Source organism: Globicephala melas, chromosome 11 (assembly GCF_963455315.2).
Source record: "Globicephala melas chromosome 11, mGloMel1.2, whole genome shotgun sequence".
In the NCBI taxonomy this organism is placed as follows: Eukaryota; Metazoa; Chordata; class Mammalia; order Artiodactyla; family Delphinidae; genus Globicephala; species Globicephala melas.
In genome coordinates this window covers 65,581,955-65,606,711 of record NC_083324.2, presented here as the reverse complement: position 1 = coordinate 65,606,711, position 24,757 = coordinate 65,581,955, and the positions used below count along the sequence as shown (strand labels likewise).

The 24,757-nt window shown below is 47.5% G+C and overlaps 2 protein-coding genes across 7 annotated transcripts in view; one reads left to right on the top strand and one right to left on the bottom strand.

Moving 5' to 3' along the window:
* Nucleotides 1–24,757, bottom strand: part of KCTD20 (potassium channel tetramerization domain containing 20) — a 125,943-nt gene that overhangs the window by 86,823 nt on the left and 14,363 nt on the right. For 2 of the 6 annotated variants that reach the window (XM_060307748.2, XM_060307749.2), the window contains exons 2-4: nucleotides 24,051–24,176; nucleotides 22,654–22,865; nucleotides 6,913–7,046 (exon numbers count right to left, since the gene is read on the bottom strand). The gene's annotated coding sequence lies outside the window, so the exon portion shown is untranslated. Of the gene's footprint in view, nucleotides 1–6,912; nucleotides 7,047–11,547; nucleotides 11,657–11,739; nucleotides 11,898–22,653; nucleotides 22,866–24,050; nucleotides 24,177–24,757 lie in introns of those variants that run through there. The other 4 variants (XM_060307750.1, XM_060307747.1, XM_060307752.2 and 1 more) reach the window with 3 other exon arrangements.
* Nucleotides 12,713–19,594, top strand: ETV7 (ETS variant transcription factor 7). The gene is given in 7 exon segments (XM_030870439.1): nucleotides 12,713–12,776; nucleotides 12,978–13,103; nucleotides 14,407–14,413; nucleotides 14,529–14,734; nucleotides 16,513–16,655; nucleotides 19,264–19,364; nucleotides 19,477–19,594. Coding segments are annotated over 7 exon segments (765 nt in total).

Below are 24,757 nucleotides of genomic sequence, written 5' to 3'. Positions count from 1 at the left end.
ATCCTGGGAAGGAGCGTGTCATTTCCTGGCTGATGAGTCGGGGGAGGGACTGGGTTTGTGTGGCCTGGTCAGGAAAGGGGGGATACTGAGTCTCAGCAGAGTCTTTGCGGGGAAGGGTGTTTGAGGGAAGGTTTCCCAGACACAGAGGGTAAGGGGATTTCTGGACCTTCAGGTCACCTTCAACATTGTCAAAAGGCAATGGGCTGTGACAGGAGGGAGGGGACACTCAGACCCTGGGCTGTGACAGGAGGGAGGGAATGTGTATGCACCTCAAGGGTCAGAGAGGCAGGCTTGGCGCCACCTGCTGGCCAGCTGGGAAGTGCAGGCCGCAGCCTCTCAGTTCTGTGAAGCCCATGCTCCCAGCTGGCAAGCCTGCAGAAACCACTAAATTTGGAAATTCAAACTGAAATGGAGCCACATATCCCATGACTTCTCCAAAAATAGTTATAGAATAGTTAATTGGAAACCATATTCAATCAAAAGACCGTAGGCACAAACTTTACAACTTACACCAACATTCACTCAAAATTGTCCACAGACAAATTTAAAATGCAAAACTATAAAAATTGTAGATGAAAACATAGAAGGAAATCTACATAACCTTGGACTTGGTGAATTTTAACACAAAACTTCAAAAGCTTATCCACAAAAGAAATAAAATTTTGAACATGGACTTTAAAAATTTTAAACTTTAAATTCTCAGAAAACCAAAAGACAAGCCACAAATTGGGAGAAAAAATATTTGCAATATGCATATCTGATAAGAGTTTGTACAACTATAAAGCAAACACCTTCATTACAGATGGGTAAAGATCTGAACAGACACCTGACCAAAGAAGATATACAGATAATAAATAAGTGGACAAAAATATGATCAATGTCATATATCATTAGGGAATTACAAATTAAAACAACAGGACAGGGACTTCCCTGGTGGTGCAGTGGTTAAGAATCGACCTGCCAATGCAGGGGACATGGGTTTGAGCCCTGGTCCGGGAAGATCCCACATGCTGTGGAGCAACTAAGCCGGTGAGCCACAACTATTGAGCCTGTGCTCTAGAGCCCACAAGCCACAACTACTGAGCCCGCGTGCCACAACTACTGAAGCCCGTGTGCCTAGAGCCCGTGCTCTTCCACAAGAGAAGCCACTGCAATGAGAAGCCCGCGCACCGCAACGAAGAGTAGTCCCCGCTCGCCGCAACTAGAGAGAAAGCCCACGCAGCAACAAAGACCCAACACAGCCAAAAATAAAAAAATAAATAAATTTAAAAAATAAATAAACAAAACAACAAGACAGCACCACACACCTATTAGAGCTGCTAACCTCCTCCCAAAATGACAATACTGATTACGGGAGGAAGGGGAACAACAGCAACTCTTCTTCATTGCTGATGGAATGCACAGACGGCCTCTTGAGATACAGGTTGGCAGTATTTTCCAAAGCCAAAGAGGTCTCACATCTTGAGATCCATCCATCATGCCTCCAGTATTCACACAACTGCTTTGGAAAACTGTATCCAAACAAAAACAAGGATGCTATTATGCACAGAACCTCTACTCATAATGTCTAAACCTTACAGGAATTAGGATGTGTTCAGTAGATGATGCATAAGCAAACTGGGGTACATCCATGTGAAAGGGAGCAGAATATGACACCCTGAAATGTGGAATTTCAAGAGAACCTAAAGAGCTAAAACAATTTTTAGAAAGAAAATCAACACAGCACACAGCAACATTAAATAAAATGCTGTGATACTGGCATGAAGATATACATACAGATGAATGCAACTGAATGGAGATCCCAGAAATAAACCCATTCATCTATGATGAACGGATTTCAGACTACAGTCAACAGCATTAAAATGGGGGGAAATGGTGTTTTCAACAAATGGTGCTAGGTGACTGGCTAACCACATGCAGAGGAATGAAATTGGACCCTTACCTCATACCACATACAAAAAGCATCTCAAAATACATAAAAGGCTTAAATGTAAAAAGTAAAATTTTACTCAGCTCCTTGAATCCACGGGTTCCACATCAATGGATTCAACCAATGCCAGATCAAAAACTATTAGAAAAAAAATGCCAAAAAGTTTCAAAAGGAAAAACTTGAATTTACCACATTTCAGCAACTATTTACATAACATTCACATTGTTTTTACAACATTTATATAGCATTTATATTGCATTAGTTCTTATACACAATCTAGGAATGATCTGAAGTATACAGGAAGATGTACCTAGGTTATGTGCAAATACTATATCATTTTATATAAGAGATTTGAGCATCCATGGATTTGGATATCTGTGGGATGTCCTGGAACCAATCCCTCATGGATACTGAGGGACGACTCTGTAAAATCTCCAATAAAACATAGGGATAAACCTTCATAACCAGCAACCAGAAGAAAAAAATTAGATTTCCTTAAATTAAAAAGCTTTGTGCATCAAAAAAATGCAATTTAGAAAGTGAAATGACAGCCCACAGAATGGAAGAATTTCACATTATATTTATATCTGATAAGTGTTTATCCAGGTGTATCAAGAACTTTTACAACTCATCAACAAAGACAAATAACCCAATTTTAAATGTGGACAAAGGACTTAAATAGACCCTTCCCCAAACAAGACATGCAGATGGTCAACAAGCAGCTGAAAAGATATGATGGAAATGCAACTTAAAACCACAATGCAATAATAATGCCTTCACACATGCTAAAATGGGTATAATCAAAAACATTTAAAATAACAAATGTTGGCAACAATGCAGAGACACTGAAACTTTTAAACCTTATTGTGGAAATGGAAAATGGTGCAACCTCTGTTTACTCCATGAATATACAATTATCTATGGTTCAACAACTCCACCCCTAGATATAGAACCCAAAGAATTGAAAACAGGTGTACACATCTATTGACAGCAGCACTGTTCACAACAGCCAAAAGGTAGAAACAATGCTAATGTCCACCAATGGGTAAATGGATAAGTGACATGGAGGCTGATCCATATTATTCTGTCTTAAAAGGAATCAAGTGAAATGATATAGTCTCTGTTGAAACCAGTATGGCAGTTCCTCAAAAACTTCCACATAGAATTAACATATGATCCATCAATTCCACATCAGGGTATACCCAAAAGATTGAAAGCAGGGACTGGAACAGATACGGGTACACTCATCTTCATAGCAATATTAATCACAGTAGCAAAAGGTGGAAGTGACCCAAGTGTCAATGGATGAATGGATAAACTAAATGTGGTATACACAAAAAGCATTGAAAATTCATCCTTAAAAACTAAGGAAATTCTGACACGTGCTACAACATATATTAACCTTGATCCACTATGATAAGTGAAATAGCCCTGTCACAAAAGAACAAAAATGATATGATTCCACTTATATGAGGTATCCAGAGAAGTCAAGTTCAAAGGCAGAAAATAGAATGCAGTTGCTGAGGGGAATTAGTGTTTAATGGCTACAGAGTTTCACTGGTGAAAATGGAAAAGATCTGAACGTGGATGGTGAGGATATTTGTACAACAATATGAGTGTGGTTAATGCCATAGAACTGTGTACTTAAAATGGTTTAAATGGTAAATGTTATGTACATTTAATCACAATAAAAAATGAATGAAGGGCTTCCCTGGTGGCGCAGTGGTTGAGAGTCCGCCTGCCGATGCAGGGGACACGGGTTCGTGCCCCGGTCCGGGAAGATCCCACATGCCGCAGAGTGGCTGGGCCCATGAGCCATGGCTGCTGAGCCTGCGTGTCCGGAGCCTGTGCTCCGCAACGGGAGAGGCCACAACAGTGAGAGGCCCACATACCGCAAAAAAAAAAAAAAAAGAATGAAGTACTGATACATGTTCCAATACAGAAAAGGTCACCCAGATCTTATTCATCCTATGCACTTTCAATCCATCAAGGGTGTGATAATGAGGGAAAGTATCACTCATCATTTCAGAAGAACAAAACAGGATCAGAATGAAAAGAGACATTTCCCTAGAGTTGGGGCAGCTGGTGAAAGTTGAAGTGGGTCTGTGAATTGCATCATAATGTGGAAACCATAATATTTCCTCATGTGGAGGTTTCGTGCTGGTTCCCTGGAAGAGTGTCCCTATTTTGGGACACTGAAGTGTTTTGTGTACAGTGGCAAATGTGAGTACTTTGTACTGCTATTTTAAATTTTCTATACGTTTGAAATTACTGGTAAATAAATTACTTTTCAAAACAGTCATGTCAATAAAAGGAAAGAAATGTAGAGAAGACAACAACCTTTGCTATAGAGACCAAGGCCTACCCAGATCCTGCTCACCCAAAATGATGATGCAATTCACCCTTGTAGGACTTCACACGTTTTTAAGGGACACTGTGGGAAGATTATATTAGTAGCCACTATGTCTTGGGTGTTGTGTATGACCTGGATGTGGGAGAAACAGTGGGATTTCTAATTCCAGTTTTCTGTATTAAATCACCAAAAAACTGTTAGAACCAATAAATGAATTCAGTAAAGCTGCAGGATACAAAATCAATACACAAAAATCAGTTGTGTTTTTCTACACTAATAATGAACCATCAGAGAGAGAGAAATCAAGAAAACAATCCCATTTACAATAACATCAAAAGAACCAACTACCTAGGAATAAATTTAACCCAAGACGTGAAAGAGCTGCACACTGAAAACCTTAAGACATTTGATGAAGAAACTGAAGACACAGATAAATGGAAAGATATCCTGTGCTCATGAATGGAAAGAATTAGTAGTGCTAAAATGTCCATTCTACCCAAAACAGTGTGCACGTTCAATGCAATTCCTATCAAAATTCCAATGGAATTTTTCACAGAGGCTGAACAAACAATCCTGACATTTGCATGGAACCACAAAGGACCCCAAACAGCCAAGGGGATCCAGAGAAAGAAGAACAGCAGCTGGAGGAAACTCACTCACTGACTTGAAACCATATTACAAAGGTACAGTAACCAAACAGTGTAGAAATGGCACAAAAAGAAGCACACGGGCCAGAGGAATAGAATAGAGAGCCCAGGAAAAAAACCACACATATGAGGTCAGTTAATTTATGACAAAGCTGCCAGGGATATACATCAGGGAAAGGACTGTCCCCTCAATGAACTGTGTGCGTGATAGAAGGAGAGAATTACTGTGTTGGTGTCTTGGGGACATTTGGAGGAGTTTCTGACAGTGGGGACGCAATCTGTCCATCTTTTCCCTCCTTGGCAGAAATCTCCATGACATGAGCCTCTCTAAGAATCCTCCCTGAATTGGGGCCTGAAGAAATCAGAGCTGAGATTCCAATTGTCTTTACAGACAATATCGCAAGTATAACTATTACTTCAACAAGATAATTAAAAATGCTATTATTGGGAATTCCCTGGCAGTCCAGTGGTTAGGACTCCACGCTTTCACTGCTGCAGGCGTGGGTTCAATCCCTGGTCAGAGAACTAAGATCCCACAAGCCACATGGCATGGCCACACACACACACACACACAAAATGTTATTATTGCCCTTTATTCCAAATGTGTAAGAGGGGAAGTGTGGTTCCATGCACATTCCATTCTAAACACTATGAGCCTAGTGTTTAGAGCTGTCTGATTTGATTGGACCTGTTCATTCATCCCCGACTGGCTTCCAACCCATCTGAATTACTGGCAATGACCAAGCCGAATCCAGAGACTCACCAGCGGGAAGGACACTGATGGAAACTTTCCTATTACCTGTCCTGTTGGTTTCTCTGCACCTTCTGGTCACTAGGTTGTGTCACTCCCTATGGTGCTGGGGTATCAAGTTTTTAATACAATTATCACCAATTATGAGACTAGAAAGAACAGAAATTCAGGCTATCCCATGAAATCTCTCTGAAACTAGAGGACAGAGTCACTTTATTTTCCTGGTTTAACAGGTCAGTTAGTTGTTGCTCATTACTAACTAGCCCTCTTTTACCATCATGCCAGGCAGTCAACTGAGATTTACTCATATTTATATTTACACTAGTTCTCCCTCAAAGAGCCTTCTGGATCAAGTGTGCACAACATCACCTCAGTCTGGAAATACTGGAAAGGCAGAATAAATCCAGTTTAATGTGACTTATGTAAATCATTTCTTACAGGGAATTCTCTTAGTGGGAAAGGTCAATGTTTTCCACCAAGTAAAAATAAATATAATACTGATCTGATCTCATCTGATCTCAAAATCGTGTTTTCTATAGGCATACATACAAACACACACACACTGGTATGGGCACACACACATGCACGTGGGCAGACACACACCCTCTGCTAAAGTTACCAATAGCTTTTAAGGTCAGTGAAATCCATGATTACGAGCTTACGCTGTGGAATGAGCTGGATCTGGGTTTAAATCCTGCTTCTGGCTGTGCAACAGGGCACTTTACCTCCCTGCATGGTTCTCCTCTGCTGGTAAACAACACCCATGACAGAAGGGTTAATGTAAGGATTAGACAGAACAGTGCCCACTAAACTGGTGCTTCTCCAACTCCACAGTGCACACGAATCATCCGGGAATCGTGTTACATTGGAGATGCTGATTCCGATTCTCAAGTGGGGCTTGATGCTCTAAGTTCCTAGGTGACCTTACACTGCTGGTCCATGCACCAAACTTTGCGTAGCAAAGCACATACTGAAACCTTACAAGAGGGAAACCAAAATTGCTATCCAGTGGTCCTGCCAGCCAAGTAAGAGAAGAAAGCTAAGAGGATTTTTTTGGTGCCCAGTGTGAGCTTGGTGTAAACTCAGTTTCTCTAGGTGTGGAGAAGATGACACGTCTGGGGCCAGGCTTTATTCTGTCCCCTCATGAGCCTCAGCAATGACTTAATTTCCATTCTTCTGCCCAGGGTCAGTCAGGGGCCATGCGAACCCACAGAGATGGGGAGTCTCATACCTGTCATAGTCCTGGCAAATCTCCCCCACGGCCAGCAAGGCCTTCAGGTACTCGCTGGGCTGCTAGGCGTAGATGTAGTGCAGGGAACAGCTGTTCCTGGGGTCCCCATTTGAGGCAGTGGACTCTATAGCTACCTGGAAGAGAAGACAGGCGAATGGGTGGATTTAAAGTGAACGCATCTGTACGACAAAGGAGGCAAGACTATACAATGGTGGAAAGACAGTCTTTTCAACAAACGGTGCTGGGGAAACTGGTCAGCTACATGCAAAAAAATGAAATTAGATCATTCTTTAACACCATACACAAAAATACACTCAAAATGGATTAAAGACCTAAATGTGAGACTGGACACTATAAAACTCCTAGAGAAAAACACAGGCAAAACACTCTCTGACATAAATCACAGGAATATCTTTTTCGGTCCATCTCCGAGAACAATGGAAATAAAAACAAAAATAAACAAATGGGACCTAATTAAACGCAAAAGCTTTTGCACAGCAAAGGAAACCATAAACAAAATGAAAAGACAACACACAGATTGGGAGAAAATATTTGTAAACGATGTGACCAATAAGGGATTAGTCTCCAAAATTTACAAACAGCTCATGAGGCTTAATAACATCAAAACAAACAACCCAATCAAAAAATGGGCAGAAAACCTAAATAGACATTTCTCCAAAGAAGATATATAGATGGCCAAGAGGCACATGAAAAGATGTTCAACGTCGCTAATTATTAGAGAAATGCAAATCAAAACCACAATATCACCTCACACCAGTCAAAATGGCTATCATCAAAAAATCCACAAACAATAAACGCTGGAGAGGGTGTGGAGAAAAGGGAACCCTCTTGCACTGTTGGTGGGAATGTAAAGTAGTACAGCCACTATGGAGAACAGTACGGAGGTGCCTTAAAAAACTAAAAATAGAGCTACCATATGACCCTGCAATCCCACTCCTGGGCATATATCCAGAGAAAAACATGGTCTGAACGGATACATGCACCCCAATGTTCACTGCAGCACTGTTTACAATAGCCAAGACACGGAAGCAACCTAAACGTCCATGCAACAGAGGAATGGTTGAAGGAAGATGTGGTACATGTACATAATGGAATATTACTCAGCCATTAAAAAGAATGAAATAATGCCATTTGTAGCAACATGGATGGACCTAGAGACTGTCATACTGAGTGAAGTAAGTCGGACAGAGAAAGAGAAATATCACAATATCCCTTATATGCGGAATCTAAAAAGAAATAATACAAAGGAACTCATTTACAAAACAGAAACAGCCTCATAAACTTAGAGGACGAATTTATGGTTACCAGGGGGGAAGGGATAGTCAGGGAGTTTGGGATCGACATGTACACACTGCTATATTTAAGATGGATAACCAACAAGGACCTAATGTATAGCACACAGAACTCTGCTCAATGTTATGTGGCAACCTGGATGGGAGGGGAGTTTGGGGGAGAATGGACACATGTATATGTATGGCTGAGTTGCTTTGCTGTGCACCTGAAATTATCACAACAGTGTTAAGTGGCTATACCCCAATATAAAATTAAAAGTTAAAAAAATAAAGTGAACGCATCTTGTAGGAATTGCAATCAGCCCTGAGAGAGACACGGCCTGAGGGGGTGGGGGGAAAGCAGCACGTTATACACACTGAGGATAAGTGATAAGTAGGGTTAAAGAACAAATTCATTAGCTTTAAAAACTAGTTACTAGGGAATTCCCTGGTGGTCCAGGGGTTAGGACTAGGCACTTTCACCGCCGAGGGCCTGGGTTCAATCCCTGGTCGGAGAACTAAGATCCTGTAAGCCAAAGGATCTTTTTTTAAAATAATTAATTAATTAAATTTATTTTTGGCTGCATTGGGTCTTCATTCCTGCGTGCAGGCTTTCTCTAGTTGTGGTGAGCGGGGGCTACTCTTTGTTGCGGTGCATGGGCTTCTCACTGCTGTGGCTTCTCTTGTTGTGGAGCATGGGCTCTAGGTGCACGGGCTTCAGTAGTTGTGGCACACGGGCTCAGGAGCTGTGTCTCGCGGGCTGTAGAGAGCAGGCTCAGTAGTTGTGGCACACGGGCTTAGTTGCTCTGCGGCATGTGGGATCTCCCCAGGCCAGGGCTCGAACCCGTGTCCCCTGCCTTGGCAGGTGGATTCTTAACCACTGTGCCAGCAGGGAAGCCTGGAAGGTCAGTTCTAATGTCTTTAAAAATGTGACATTTTATTGGAAGTGCATTTTATGTTTTTGTTTTTTTGGCCGAGCCATGCAGCATGTGGGATCTTAGTTTCCTGACTAGGGATGGAACCCGTGCCCCCTGTAGTGGAAGCACAAAGTCTTAACCACTGGACAGCCAGGGAAGTCCCTGGAAGTGCATTTAAAATTTTCTGTCTTGATATTTGGAGACTCCAGTGGACTAGCTACTGTTGCCAAGGCAGTATGACTTTGGGCTATTGCAGGGATCCAAAGGGGTTTTTGTTGGTTTTTTAGAAAAATATTAACATGAGAAAAATGGAAAAAGTAAATATGGAAGCCAAATTCAGCCTCTTTTCTCTTCAAAATGCATAAAATACAGATCCTCTGGTTATATCTCTGATTAAAAAATACAAAGACTCATGAAGTGATTTTCCCAACTGGCAGAGAGACTTTCTCCCAGTCGGTAGAGCTGGTACCATCAGAGTCCTCTTCTCATTCTTTGTTCTGGATTGAGACCCCTCTGGAAATGTGGGACATTGATTCTACACAATATTAACTCCTCACCTCCCAACATGTTTACCTCCAAATGGAAAAATCCTTTATGTGAATAAAGGTGGCCATCGAGGTCCAGAGTGTTCTCTTTGAGGGAACTCATGAAGAGAAGACAGAGAAACGCATGGTGCAAACCATACAAATACGTTCAGTTGGGTTCCAAAAGATTCAAATGCAGATGAGAATAAAGATCCCACCACCAACCCATTTTTTTTTCTCTGTCATTATTCCTTCTAGTCAGTATAATGTAAAAGTGTTTGGTCACGAAGATGGGCTCAAATCATCTGATGATGGGAAGAATCAAAGCCTCTATTTCCTGGAATACTACATAAAACTTCTGTAGAAACAGATAACATCTTTGCTTCCTACTAACTGGAATGTGGTATTTTAAAATCAGAAGTCCAACTGCAGATCAAGAAACCCTGTAGTACAAGGCACTTTTCTTTTTTAAAATAAATTTATTTAATTTTGGCTGTGTTGGGTTTTCGTTTCTGTGTGTGGGCTTTCTCTAGTTGCGGCGAGCGGGGGCTACTCTTCAACGCGGTGCGCGGGCTTCTTATTGTCGTGGCTTCTCTTGTTGCAGAGCACAGGCTCTAGACGCGCAGGCTCAGCAGTTGTGCCTCAAGGGCTTAGTTGCTCCGCGGCCTGTGGGATCTTCCCAGACCAGGACTCGAACCCGTGTCCCCTACATTAGCAGGCAGATTCTTAACCACTGCGCCACCAGGGAAGTCCAGTACAAGGCACTTTTTAATCAAAACCTCCAAAACCAGGGACTCCTTAAGACAAACCAAGGGTTCAAACAAAATGCTACGTTGTTACCAGAGACCGGGAGATAAACAGGAAGTCTCTGAAGTGCAATGAAAATACAACTCACAAACCTCAGAGTAACAATTTTTAAAGAACTGTTTGGAAGCTCTAGGAAAGTGCCTGTCTCATGCTGGGAAGCTCGCTGGACCCCAACGGCTCCTGCTCCCAATAAATGATGCCGGGAGTGTGTCTGGAAGAATAAACATGAGACTGAGCATTCATAGGAACGGTATAGGTTTGATGTCCATGTGCATCTTCACACGGGAACACGTGAGCAGATCTTTAGTTCCATTCTAGGCAAGCTCCTCTCATCCGACCATTCAAAACTGCCCAGCCACTCCTACCATGGACAGATACTTCCTTTCACTGAATGCTCAGGGGAAATCACCTGGTTTGGATGCGGTTTGAGTTTGATCCTGTGACACCATCAGCATTTCCCACCAGAGATAAATGAGGAGATTCTGGCCTTTATTAGTATGCTATGAACACAGGTGTCCTGGCTGTACTTGCCAACCCTCCTTCTATTTTTATTCACCTACCTGTGAGTGCCTTTGACCTACTCTGAGCTCAGACCCTTGATCTATTAGAGTAACTCTGTCAGTCTTTCTTTAAAAATGAACAGGCAATAAAATGAATTTAACCCAGAAGCAGCAGCTCAGCAAGGGAAATGAAAACATCAGAAGCACCTTTTCGGCCGAGGCCAGAGCTTCAGGGGTCCCTCCTGTCCCCTCCCCCGCCCCCTCCTCCCTGGTACTTTATCTAATAGAGGAAGGAGCACGGAGGCTTGGCTGAATCAAGGGACCTGCGAGACTACGGATGAGTTTTAAGCCCGAGACGCAATTAAATATTATTGGAACCTACTGTAAGGGGGGCGGGGAGGGGAGGTTAGGAGGCTGAGAGGCTGAGTCCCAACGCAGCGGGTCCAGCCCCGGGACCCAGCGCAGACGAACCACCCCCACCCCGCCCCCTCGATTCCCAGCAGCCAGGAGGAGGAGCCCTGAGACTCCAGCCCGGACTCTGCGCCTCCCCCTCCCCGAGTCCCCTCAGGACGCACAAGTCGGGCCCCTTGCTCACCCCAGCCGGCCCGAGCAAGCCGGGCGGTGGGCAGGGGCGAGATGAGGGGCCGAAGTTCCCCTGGACGAAGATGCTGCGCGCAGCTCTTCCTAAAGAGCAGGGGTGGCTCGAAGCGAACCCCTGTGCCTCAAAAGTTGGTCTCGCCGGGAGGGAAGGCCCGGGGACGCGGCGCCGGGGCCGGGCCCAACTTACCTGGCGCGCGGCCCGGAGGGCGGACGGGGCTTAGCTGGCGGGGCCAGTCCAGCCCGCGGCGGCAGTTCGGCCATGGGCGCGGCCGGGCTTCGTGCCGCCCTCCCCTCGGGCGCTGGGCACTCTGCCAGGGTGGAGGGAAGAGACGCCGAGCCGGGAATTCAAGCTCCGCGAGACCTGGGCTCCATTCTGGACGGCGGGGGCGGGGCCGCTTGGCCCACTGTCACGTGCCCGGCCCTATTTCAGGCGCCCTAGCTTTAGGGCACGTGCCCAGCCTTCAAATCATGTAAACCGGCTCTTCGTCTCTGAAAGGGCTCCAGGTCACTGTTGGCCCCTCCAGCCTGCAACTTTAAAAGTTGTAACTTCCCCGTTGACCCCAGCGCCTAACATAGCTTCTGGCAGAAAGGCTGAGATCAGTGATTGTTCAACACTCGGATAAGTGAGACCCTTCTCTTGGAGGAGGGGTGTGGGGACAGGAGGAAGAGGCTCAGATGTAAAGGGAAAAAGGAAGTTTGGGGAGAACTCAAGAGAAAGGGCAGGGATGAACACAGCCTGCTCACCCAAATACTGCCGCTTTTACACGCTCCACTGTTCTCGACCACCAGCCCCGTTTTCCAGATGCCAACACCCACGCAGGCCTGCGGCTTGAGTCAAGCCAGGTAGTTCTGCCTCTGGAGAAACAAAGGGCAGTCAGACTGCAGACAGCCTGTGAGGCTGTGTGGCCACTGGGCCACCCGACCAGGCTGGAAGTGCCTTGTCGGATGCTGAAGGCTGAACTCTGTCTCATCTGTGAGGTGAGGCGATTTGAGCCAGAGAGTCAGGCACCCCGTAGCCAAGTCCTCCTCTCCGGGCACCTCCTTGGGGTTCCGTCAACCCCATCCAGCCCATGCTCTCCAGCAACAAGGACGAGCTGCACTGGCTGCGCTTGGCTGGGCAGGAGTATTCTCTGCAGCACACCAGGGAGCAGGACTTTGAGATGAACGGCCGAGCCCTTTGCATCCTCACCAAGAACGACTTCCCACTCCGCTCCCTGGCTTCAGGTCGGGGTCACTCACTGGCTTCTCTGATGCAAACCGGGGGGAGCGGGGGTGGGGCTGGGGAGCTGTCTTGCTCCCTCCCTCTCCCTTCCCCATTTCCATCCTAAGGCCTCTGCGTAGCGTCTCCATCAGCACGAATCTTGTGACGGACATGCCAGCTGACACCTGGTCAGCAGCCTGCCCTCCCGCGCCCCCCCGCTTCAGCTGACGTTCTGTATGAGTTGCTCCAGTACATCAAGACCCAGCGGCAAGCTGTGGCATGTGGGCCCTTTTTCGGAAGAGCTTTCAGGCAGAGGGTGCCCACTCAGCCCTTCCCCTGCTGCCTGGAAGGTGAGGAGGCTCTCTGAGACCCTCCCCCAGATTGGCCTCATCAGAGGGCAGAGCTTCTTCCAGGCAAAATGATGAAAGAGGCAGCATTGTGGGCCAGGCTCCCCATCTCCCCCTGCCCTGCCTCCCCAACTCTCACCGCTGCCCTCTGTGACTGTCCTCTAGCCGAGGGGCCTTGCCTCTCATCTCCCCCTTTCTCTGCTCTCCTCTCCAGCAGAGGGTTGTTTATGTGGCATCCCTCTCTTCTCCTCCTGATCTCTCCATGGAAATTGCTCTCCTCAGGGTCTCCAGGGACCTGCACACAGGGCTGTTCATGTCACTCCCAGTCCTTACTCACTGCTGCAACCTTCCAGTTGCTCGGGCCAAAACGCTGGATGTCATTTTTGATTACTTTCTTTCTCTCTCATCCTCATCCCAACTGTCAACAACTCCTGCTGGCTCTACCTTCAAGATCTACCCAGAATCCAACCACTTCACACACCTGTAGTGCTGCCCAGGGTCCAGCCCCTGCCTCCTCTGGAGAACCTCCTCACTGGTCTCCTTGCTTCTGCCCTTGATCTCCTATGATCTATTCTCAGCAGAGTAGCCAGAGATTCATAAGTCAGGTCATGCTACTTCTTTGCTCAAAATCTTCCAGTGGCTCTCATCTCACTCGTCAAAGCCCCAGTCCATACAATGACCTCCCTGCCCTCTGCTGTCCTCTCCCACTCCTCTCTCTCTTGTTCATGCTCCTCCAGCCACACCAGCCTCCCTGCTCATTGAACAAGCCAGAGACACCCCTGCCTCAGGGCCTTTGCACTTACTGTTCCCTCTGCCTTACAATCTCTTCTTTACATGCCCACATAGCTCACTTATCTACCTCCTTAGGTGTCTGTTCAAATATTATCATGTCTGTGAGGCATTTCCCAGAATTCCCTATTTGCCTTGTACAGTAGTGCTTTATCCCTTCCCCCCATATTGTATACTACTTCTATTTCCTTTTTTATTTTAATCATCTGTCTTCCTCCCCCTCCCTACGCCACTAGAATATAAAGCTCCATGAGGGCAGAAGCTCTTTTCAGTTTAGTGATGTGTCCCCAACATTCTTAGAACAATGCCTGTCTCATTGAAGGTCCTCCATCAATAGTTATTGGGTGGATGAAGAGGGCACCTGGGTTCTGGACCTGGCTCTGTCACCTCTTGGCATTGTGAACAATTTTACAGATGAGGGAGCAGGTTTGAGAAACTAAGTTACTTGTCTGGGAGCTAGGGTTAGCACCTGGGCTGTCTGGCCCTCACCCACACCCTCCAGTGCTTCCCTGACCAGGGGCTGGGTGTGGGGAGAGCACTAGGAGTGCAGCCCCACGGGCTCCCGCGCATGTCACTGAGGGGGTCTGGGTTGGGGGAGGCTCTGGGCCCAAAGAATCGATGGTGCTCCTCTGCTTGCAGAGGAGATCGGGGCCTCCTGCAGCAGCCACCAGCCCTGGGGCTTGCCAGCTCCTTGAGCCATGTGGATGCCCCTGGCCTGGCCAGCTGGCCCCTCAGCAGGCAGGAGTCCCTCAGTTTATCTCACTGTGTGGAGCTCAGCTGCAGGGCTGAGGGAGTCTCCTCCTTCCCCACGATGCCACAGGCCCCCATTGATGGCAGGATCACTGGTGAGTAGGAGGCTGTGCTCCCCTGGCACACAGGAGGGAGGTGTGCTGAGGCTAAGTCCCAGAGCGGGGTGGGTGACAAGGAGGAGGGTTATTTTGATCTGGGGAATGAGAGGGTCTGTGCTTGGCAGTGGTGTGTGGAGTAATTCTCCTGTGTGCTGGTCACAGTCTGGTCACAGCAGGCAGAAAGTGCTGCCCGGGATCGCCAAGCCCACCCTATGTCCAGGCCAGGGACGATTTACCAGTCATAGTTCAGACAGTCAGACTGGCCTAGGGTATGCCCCCTCCCCCTTTAAAACTTTATTTTTATAATTAATTTTTAAAAATTAATTTATTTTTGGCTGCTTTGGGTCTTTGTTGCTGCGTGTGGGCTTTCTCTAGTTGTGGCGAGCGGGAGCTACTCTTTGTTGCAGTGCGTGGACTTCTCTTTGCGGTGGCTTCTCTTGTTATGGAGCACGGGCTCTAGGCATGTGGGCTTCAGTAGTTGTGACTCGCGGGCTTAGTTGCTCTGCGGCATGTGGGATCTTCCCAGACCAGGGATCGAACCAGTGTCCCCTGCATTGGCAGGCGGATTCTTAACCACTGCATCACCAGGGAAGCCCCAAAACTTTATTTATTTTTAAATAGTTGAGTGTTTACTATGTGCCAGGCTTGGTTCTAAGGCTTTTATTTAACCCCACAACAGCCCTCTGAGGTTGGTATTATTATTAGCCCCATTTTACAGATAAGGAAAATGAGGCACAGAGAGGTTAAGTGACCTTCGCATGGTCACACAGCAGTAAGTGGCAGAATTGAAGTGTGAATCCAGGCAGTCTGACTCTAGGGCCTGAGCTCTAATCAGGTGATATACTTCTCCACATTCATTGTTAAAGGACCGACTAACAGACAGGTAACCAGATGGACTGACAGATAAGCTGACTGCCTTCCCAAAGTGTGTTTTCTAGTCATGGCGGGGCCACTACATTTATCCTAAGACACCACAGAGGGGGCAGAAACTTAGCTCCTGGGTTGAAAGTGACTGGGAGTCACTGAAACACAGTTATTTGATTTTAATATAATGCTTAACATTCTTAGAGCACTTACTCTGTACCAGGCACTGTGCTAAGGGTCTTTTGGTCGATTATGTCACTTAATCCTCACATCACCCAACACGAGGAAACTATGGCTCAGAAGAAGTCCGGTAACCTGCCCCCCACGCCCGAGCCAGGTGGCCCAGGTGGGACTTAAGAGCTTGCGCCCAGGCTCCCTCTGCCACTTGCCCTTCATGATAGCACGTTCGATTTTCCAGAACCTCCTGTTAGGGTGCTGGCTGGATAGGATGGATGTTACAATCCTGATTTAATAGAGATCTGGGAGGTTGAGTGACTGGGCCAGGGGCAGAGAGGGACCTGGAGACAGGGTTCCAGCCACCAGCCACTGGCCAGTGCCCCCGCCACCTGCCCCCGGGGCGAAGGGTGTTGGCTCTGGTGTCTGAAGAGCTGGGTTAGGCTCCCTATTCCGCCTGCTCCTTAGGAGCCTGGTGACTGGGTTATGTCCATACCTCTCTGAGCCCATTTCCTCATCACTTCCTGGGGGTAAAGGTCTCCACCTGTTAGAGTCAGGATGATTGAATGAGATGAGTAATGAGGCCCCACATGTGGCTGTTTCTGTTAGTACCATTGTCTTCACCATCCTGCTGCACGCCTGGGCCCCGGCTTCGAGAGCCCCAGAGCACCTTTCTCATGCTCGTCCTCACAGCTCCATGAAGGCGCCCCGTCTGCACCCTCTGTGCTCAACTGCAGACTGCCAGCTGCTGTGGGATTACAAGTATCAGCTGCTCTCTGACACCTGGTACCAGCCCTACATCAAGTGGGAAGACAATAATGCCAAGATCTTCTGAGTTGTGGATCCAAATGGGCTTGCCAGATTCTGGGGAAACCACAAGGTGAACCTCAGCCAGCGGGCAGGATGGTCTCAACACACATGATGGGGCAGGGGCCACAGTGGACCCCTCAGCACTAGGGGACAGACCTCAACTGATGGGAGCTTCACCAGCAGCCCCAGAAGTGTTGGGAGCATTTTTTTCTTAAATTTTTTTCTTTTTTTTTAAAATTTTATTTATTTAGTTTTTATACAGCAGGTTCTTATTAGTTATCTATTTTATACATATTAGTGTATGTATGTCAATCCCAATCTCCCAATTCATCCCCCCACTCCCCACCCTCATTTTCCCCCCTTGGTGTCCATACGTTTGTTCTCTACATCTAAGTCTCAGAAGCCTTGCAAACTGGTTCATCTGTACCATTTTTCTAGGTTCCACATATATGCGTTAATATACGATATTTGTTTTTCCCTTTCTGACTTACTTCACTCTGTATGACAGTCTCTCGGTTCATCCACGTCTCTATAAATGACCCAATTTCGTTCCCTTTTATGGCTGAGTAACATTCCATTGTATATATGTACCACATCTTCTTTATCCATTCGTCTGTTGATGGGCATTTAGGTTGCTTCCATGACCTGGCTATTGTAAATAGTGCTGCAATGAACATTGGGGTGCATGTGTCTTTTTGAATTATGGTTTTCTCTGGGTATCTGCCCAGTAGTGGGATTGCTGGGTCATATGGTAGTTCTATTTTTAGTTTTTTAAGGAACCTCCATATATTCTCCATAGTGGCTCTTGTTGGGATCATTTTATTTTGGGAGATTCTGAGGGACAGGCAGTTACTTCTTGAGGATGGGGACTGTCCCTGGAACTCAGGAATCTTGCCTTCTAATTGCTTAATTCCACCTTTCCTTAGCATTTGAGGCTTTCAAAGCACGCTTACATGAATTGTGCATCATTTGCTGTTAAGCCAGGTGAGGAAGCTGGTACCCTGGAGGAAGCTGGGAAAACCCAGGACTCAGGCCCTGCAGAATCATCAGCTGTCAGGGCTGGAAAGGCCTGGGGATGACCGAGGCCAGCATTCCTAACGTGAGGAGCGCCCATACCTAAATGGGTGTCTGCCAGGGGATTTTAGGTGGTTTACTCCAAATTCTAATCATTATTTATTTTAGTAAGCATTAGGATGACAAAATTTAACTACTTTGTCAATCTCATGATTGACAGTGGTGATATAAAACCAGTGTGCTAGTCTATAAATAAATTCATTTAGGTTAAAAAGAGTCTTTAAAGAAAACTATTAACAATAATGATCAGGCTTCCCTGGTGGCGCAGTGGTTGAGAATCTGCCTGCCAATGCGGGGGACATGGGTTCGAGCCCTGGTCCGGAAAGATCCCACCTGCTGTGGAGCAACTAAGCCAATGCACCACAACTACTGAGCCTGTGCTCTAGAGCCCGCAAGCCACAACTACTAAGTCCGCATGCTGCAACTACTGAAGCCCTTGTGCCTAGAGCCCGTGCTCTGCAACAAGAGAAGCCACCACAATGAGAAGCCCTGCGCACCACAGCGAAGAGTAGCCCCCGCTCGCCGCCATTAGAGAAAGCCCATGCGCAGCAACAAAGACCCAACACGGCCAAAAATAAATAAATAAGTTAAATAAATTAAAACAAACAAACAAAAAACCAATAATGATCATCTGCAATATATAGCATCTCCTAAAATGGCACAGCATTTGATTGCCAAGCATTGCTCAGAGGGCTTTGCCTGTATTAACTCATTTAATCCTCACAACAACCTCATGGGGTGGATATTATCAGATGGGGAACTGAGGCACAGAGAGGTGTATCAACTTGTCCCAGTGTTTGCAGCCAGTAGGTGGCAGAGCAGAGACCTGAATCCAGACCATGTCGTTCTGGGCGCCACCCTGTTTTGTGGCCTCTGGGTAGTGCTGGTGGCTGGAAGGATGCAAATGACTAAAGTTTAGGTGTGCTTATCTGGAGGGAGGGCAACTGAGGCCCCAAGGGCAGCAATTCCATTTAGTGAGCACAGACCACATGTTAAGCACTGTGCTAAGTGCTCTCATGGATTAACTAATTTAATGCTCACAACAAATCTGTGAGATTGCTGTTTTTATTTTCATTTTATAGCTGGGGCAACAGATGCAGAGAGGTAAGGAAACTTACCCAAGGTCACACAGCTGCCAAATGGTGGAGCTGGAGCTTAAACTGACACCAAAGCCCAGCCTCTTTGTCCCTACTCTGCACAGTCCACTCCCCAGAGACAGGAAAACCTGACTTGGTCAAAGTCACACAGCTAGGTGGCAAGGCCCTCATGCTACCCCACCATACTGTCTCTCCTACTAACTATATATTAATTTGTTACTACTCGTGACATTTGCCATTTAAAAGCAACATGCAATTCACTCCTGGCCCATGGGTCTCAGTCAAGTAGGTGACAGAACCATCCCATTGTTTCTTCCCACACCCCCCCCCCCCCACCCCGGCCTTCCCCTGCCTTTCTCCTTCCCAATGCATGAGAACTTTCATATTCCCTAACAGACCCCTGGGCTGAGGGGCTTAAGAAACCATCCAGTCCAACCTGCTCCCTCCCAGGCCTGGAAGGAGCAGGGTGGGGAGTAGGGGGTGATGTGGGGCTGCTTTTCCTTCCAGAAGCAGGTGAACGTGACCTATGAGAAGATGTCACATGCCTTGTGCCCCTACCATAATCTGAACATCATTAAGAAGGAACCCAGGCAGAAACTCCTGTTCAGGTGAGTGGCCTAGGGGCCAAGATGCCAGGTGGAGTGGAGCTGGGGTGGGGTGGCCTGGAAGACCTCTGCAGCTGGGGCACGGGCTGATTTGCAGCTGGGGCCTGAATTCCAGATTTCTGAAGACACCCAGGAAGATCAATCAGGACAAGGGCAACAGCAGGGAGCTTCTGGAGAGCCAGGAGCAGGACAGAGTGGACTTTAAGGAGGAGATGCTGGAAGTCTCTCTGTGAAGGACCCGTGGACTCCAGACACCGGGCACCAACAGGTCAGAGACTGAGTCTCCCACGAAGGCAGCTAGCTGTTCCTCCCTCCTCCCAGGGCAGCAGGGAACCCCAGCTGGGTTTTGCACTCTCGGATCAGAGCTGGTGTCTCAGACCTCAAAGCTGCCTGGGGACCTGGAACAGCTGAGAACCGGCAGGCCTCGCCTCCAGGACACTGTGGGGGCATTCTTTGGATAGGGCAGCCCTGGTTGCTAAGTGGGAGCACAGGGAGTGAACTTTCTCCCTATCCTGCCCCTTAGTACCTGCCCAGCTCAGGAGAGGAAGCCAGTCGCTGAGAGAACATCCAGCCCAATTCCTTCAATTTACGGAAGAAGGAAGCAGAAGTCCCTCACTGAGCCTCAGTTTTCCTCATCTGAAAAATGGGCAAGCTCATGAAAACCACCCTCAGGGGGCTGGTGCATGAAATGGAAAAAAGAATTACTGCTTTGTCAACCTTAGTAATGATAACAATGATGATGCCTGACAGTTAAGTGCTTACCATGTGCCAGGCCTTGTGCCAAGGGTTCTACCTATATTTTATCTCATTCAATTCACATACCAACCACCGGAGGTTTAAAGATGGGGAAATGGAGGCAGAGGCTTGCAGAGCTGGGATGCTTCCCTCGAACCCAGTGCTGTGACCTGTTTTCTTTTAGTGCCTCGAAATGTGATGGGCACTTCTCAAGCAGAGGCCATAGCCCTACCTCTCTGCCCTCAGCATCTTCATAAACAGTTTATTTCACCTGGCCCAACTCCCTTGTCCTCAGTTTTCAGTCCTTGGCGACTCTGATCATGACCCAGTAAAGATCGCCCACGCCGCCCACATCCTGGCTTCCTATGCTCCTATACCCGTATCTGCCAATTGACCTTGGGCAAGTTATTCTATCTCTTTGGAGCCTCATGTTTCTCATCTGCAAAATGGGGATGCTATTCCTAACCTGACATCACAGGATTCCCAGAAAACTTGAATAAGACCGTAGTTGTGAAGTACGTGACTGCCGTCCGTATAAGGAGTTAAGAAAACTCTGCAAACGCAAAGCTGCTCTAAAGCATGAAAATGCCTCTGCTATTGGTTCAGCTTCTCCTCGATGCTCCCCAGCCCCCCAGGTACCTCCTGATGGGGTCAGAGCCTCTGCCCTTGCAACCCCGGGGAAGCTGGCGGAGAAAGGGAAGGGAGTGTTTTCAGTTCATTGAAAACAGAACTTCCTGGATTCGCATCTTCTTTTCTGGAAGGAGGAAACCACCTTTGCCTCTTGCCTCCAGCAGGTCAGGAAAACACCCCCACCGGCCACCCCCATCTGGCTGGACCTGATCTGGCCTTGGGTCACTGTAGCCGAGAAGCTGATTTGGGACTCAAAGCTGTGACTGCTCATAAGCAGGGAAAATCCTGGCTTAGTCCCGTCTTGGGCCCTGGACAATTCCACACTAGAAGAGGCCAGGCAGGGGCCTTGGCCAAAAGGTTTAGCAGGAAAATCCTAGGCCCCTTTAGTCTTCCTGAGACTGTTCCATCTCCTTGACTTTGCTCCAGGATGAACCCATGCCCCATAGCTTTTCTCATCATCCCCAGCCCAGAACTACATAAGTGGACTGGGAGGGACCATCGAAATCAACTTGTCCAGCCTCTCCTCTTACAGACAAGGCAGCTGAGGCCAGAGAGGGGGAGTGACATGCCCAAGGACATACAGCCCAGCTCAGCGTGCTGCCTCCTCACGGTGCCTCATTTCTAATTGTCTCGCATCTCATGGGTCCAAGACGTAGAGGTTTAAATGAGAGGATGGAGTCATAAGTCACTTCTTCCAGTTATGATGTTGGCATCTGCCTGCTGTTGTGTTAATGGTTGTCAACAGCTGCATATCCCAAAGACTATGTCTTTACGGCGGTGGGGGGAGGGGGAGTGTTAAATCTCACCCAACGCTGGGACCGTTGGGGCCAGGAGTGAGAAGTGGGCTTGAGCAGAGTCCACCACCCCAGACCCCAGATCCCTGGACTCTCCACTCAGCTCTGGACTGAGCTGCACCCCGTTTCTCCAGGAACTTTAGGCCCTGGTCTGGGATGGATGCCTGGGTGCCAGGAATAAAGGGATTCATTCAGCCTTTCCTTCCATGAACATTAATTGAGCACCTCCTGTGTACCTGGCACGAAAGGAAGCTCTGGGTTTCTATCCATTTTTTACACAATTAAATTCCTGAAAAGTGGGGGGGGGGTGTCACTGAAAACAACATATATCAAGATGGACTTCCTCACAAATCATCTTAACAAGCAGGAAATAGAGTCCCATGGTTTGAAAAAGTAGCCAGCCACGTCCTTTTTTGCCAGATTACATTAATGTCAACAGGAAATAAAGAGTTTATGAAAAAAAAGTGAGTGTATTAAGAAGGTCATGATACAAGTCACTGTCTCCATCCAGTCAAGCCATTCACAGCACTAACCCAGGAGCATGGGCTCCATCACGTCCACCTTCTCCTTATGTGGATTCTTTTTTTTTTTTTTAAGATTTTTTTTGATGTGGACCATTTTTAAAGTCTTTATTAAATTTGTTACAATACTACTTCTGTTTTATGTTTTGGTTGTTTGGCCACGAGGCACGTGGGATCTTAGCTCCCCAACCAGGGATCAAACCCGCACCCCCTGCATTGGAAGGCAAAGTCTTAACCACTGGACCACCAGGGAAGTCCCTCCTTATGTGGATTCTTGCCAACAAAGTCTTTTTCTCTTGAAAGAAAGCTCCAGATCTAGCACTTCCCCCCCAGCTTTACTGAGACATGATTGACGTATAATGTTGTGCAAGTTTAAGGTGTACAATGTCCAGCACTTTCTCCCATCCTAGTGGCCCTGCCACGTCTCAAGGCTCTTACTGCAGGAAGCCTGGGCTGATGCTGGTGACACAACGTCTTTCTCATGCAGGATCCTAGTTGTGACAGCCTTTCTTGGCTTCTTCCTCTGGTTCCTCCCTATGGTGTTAATCTACATTTTCTAGTCAAGTGTTCTCTTAAGTTTTATAGAGACACACAGAAAACACACACACTTACAGAGCAAGGGCCTGATGCCTCCAAGCCATCTGGGGTCTGGTGGTGAACGTGAAGGTGGCCCAGGCTCAGGAGGAGCCCTGTGCAATGCTGGTGTCAGGTCCCCTTGGTCCCCTCCTCCACACTGGCTTGACCACTCAGTTTGATGACCTCTGAACTAAGCCACTCCTGGGACAGCCCCAAGATTTGGGTGGGGAGTTTTGAAGTGGGTTGGTCTGAAATCAGAATGTGCATGTTTAAAAAATATTTTTAGTTTTTAAAATTTTATTTATTTATTTAGGCTGCACCACTCAGCATGCGGGATCTTAGTTCCCTGACCAGGGATCGAACCTCTGCCCCCTGCAGTGGCAGCTTGGAGTCCTAATCACCTGACTGCTGGGGAAGTCCTCAAAATATGTGAATCGTGATCTTAATTTTTTACAGTCCCTAATGCTTGTAAATTAACTGCTCTTATGGGGAGGGCTGGGGGTGGTATACAAAGGAGAGTTGGGCCCTGCCCTTGGGAAGTTCACACATCAGTGGGGGAAGCAGAAGTAGCTGATGGGCGGACTTTGTTGCAGTCCCCAGGGGGAGGTCACTGAGAGGTGAATGTGGAGAAAGTAGTGGCTCTGGTGAATTCTGCTTGGGGGGCAGGGGCAGGGAGAGTGTCCTAAGGAGATCACACAGGCTTCTGCTCTGTTTTTCTCCTTCCCTTTTGGAGGGGTGAAGTCTGGAGGTGCAGTGTGGAGGAGGGCCTTCTGATCATGAGGGATCAGGGAGAATGTGGGGTGCAGGGCAAATGGGAGCAGGGCAGACTGCAGAGGCCCATCCCTGCAGGAGGGCAGAGGGGGTCCCTGAAGTTCATGCTGGGGTCAGCCTGGCTCACTCAGACAGGGAAGCAGACCAGGATTGGGGCTGAGACCCTGAAAGGGTGAGGAGAGAGCCTTTCGGAAGAGGGAGGGGGCCATCCTGTGTCTGACCCATGAGGAATGCAGGGGGAAACTCCCAACAGCACCACCTGCGCATAACTTATTTCATGCGGCAGCTGATGCTATGAGGATATAATACATTGCTTGAAGCCCGTCCACAGGGAGAATTCAGTTGTTCACCCAACAGACTTTACTGGGAAGCGCGGTCCCAGGCCCTGTGCTGGCCCTGTGCACCATGTCACAGGAGCCCGACTGGCCTCTGACACCCAGATCTAGGCTTGGGATGGACAGTTTATTAAAACTGTGCTCTTTTCTTAGGAATGAAGTGAAACTGGAAGGAGAAATGGTGAGAGGAGCAGCTGGCCGGGGATGGGGGTACCTTCTCCGCAGGGGCAGCTGAGCCCTGTGGTTCACTGCCCAGAGCAGAGTCTGAGGTGGGAGCTGGGGCCCATTTCAGGGTTTTAGGAGGGATGAGCAGAATCCAGCACTCACCTCAGATGGAGCTGCACTGGCCCACTGACGCTCAGATGTTTTCACGTCTGTTCACATTAAATGAACTTCGTGTGGTAAGGCTAATGCATGGAGCTCATCATGGCTTCTACCGGCAGTTACAGAGGCCTTTGATGATAATAAATGATACAGTAAGATAATAAACAAATAATAGTGTGACAAACATAATGAAAATATGCACTTTGGCAGACAAAATCAGAATCTGAAACCCATGTAGCAAAAACATGGGGGTTTTTTGGTTTTGTTTTTTTACTTCTAGGCAAAGACAATTCAAGGTCACTCCCAAATACAAAGATGAGTGGAATGAACAAATGAGCCTCCTCCTGCACCCTTCCCCCGCCCTCAGGTAGCTTCCCAGTGTGTCATCCCAGGAATCCGGAATAAAGTGTGGGAAGGACGCGTTCCCTCCAAATCCAGGGATATGCCTCAGCAACTCCTGAGTCCTGTTAATAATTCCTCCCTGTACTAGTGACCTCTCTGACGCCTGCTGGTGCCTGGCCCAGTGCAGGGTGCCCCCCTGATTTCTCACAAACCCTGTGGTCTAGTCTGGTTTCACTGCTTAGGATTCTAGGGACACTCAGGCTGCAGGCTTCTCTCCATGGAAGAGCCTGCAGTTTAAAACCATGTTCACCAGGTGGCGCAAAGCCTCTTGTGTTGGTGTTCGGGCCACTTTCTGCTGAGTGTATGTT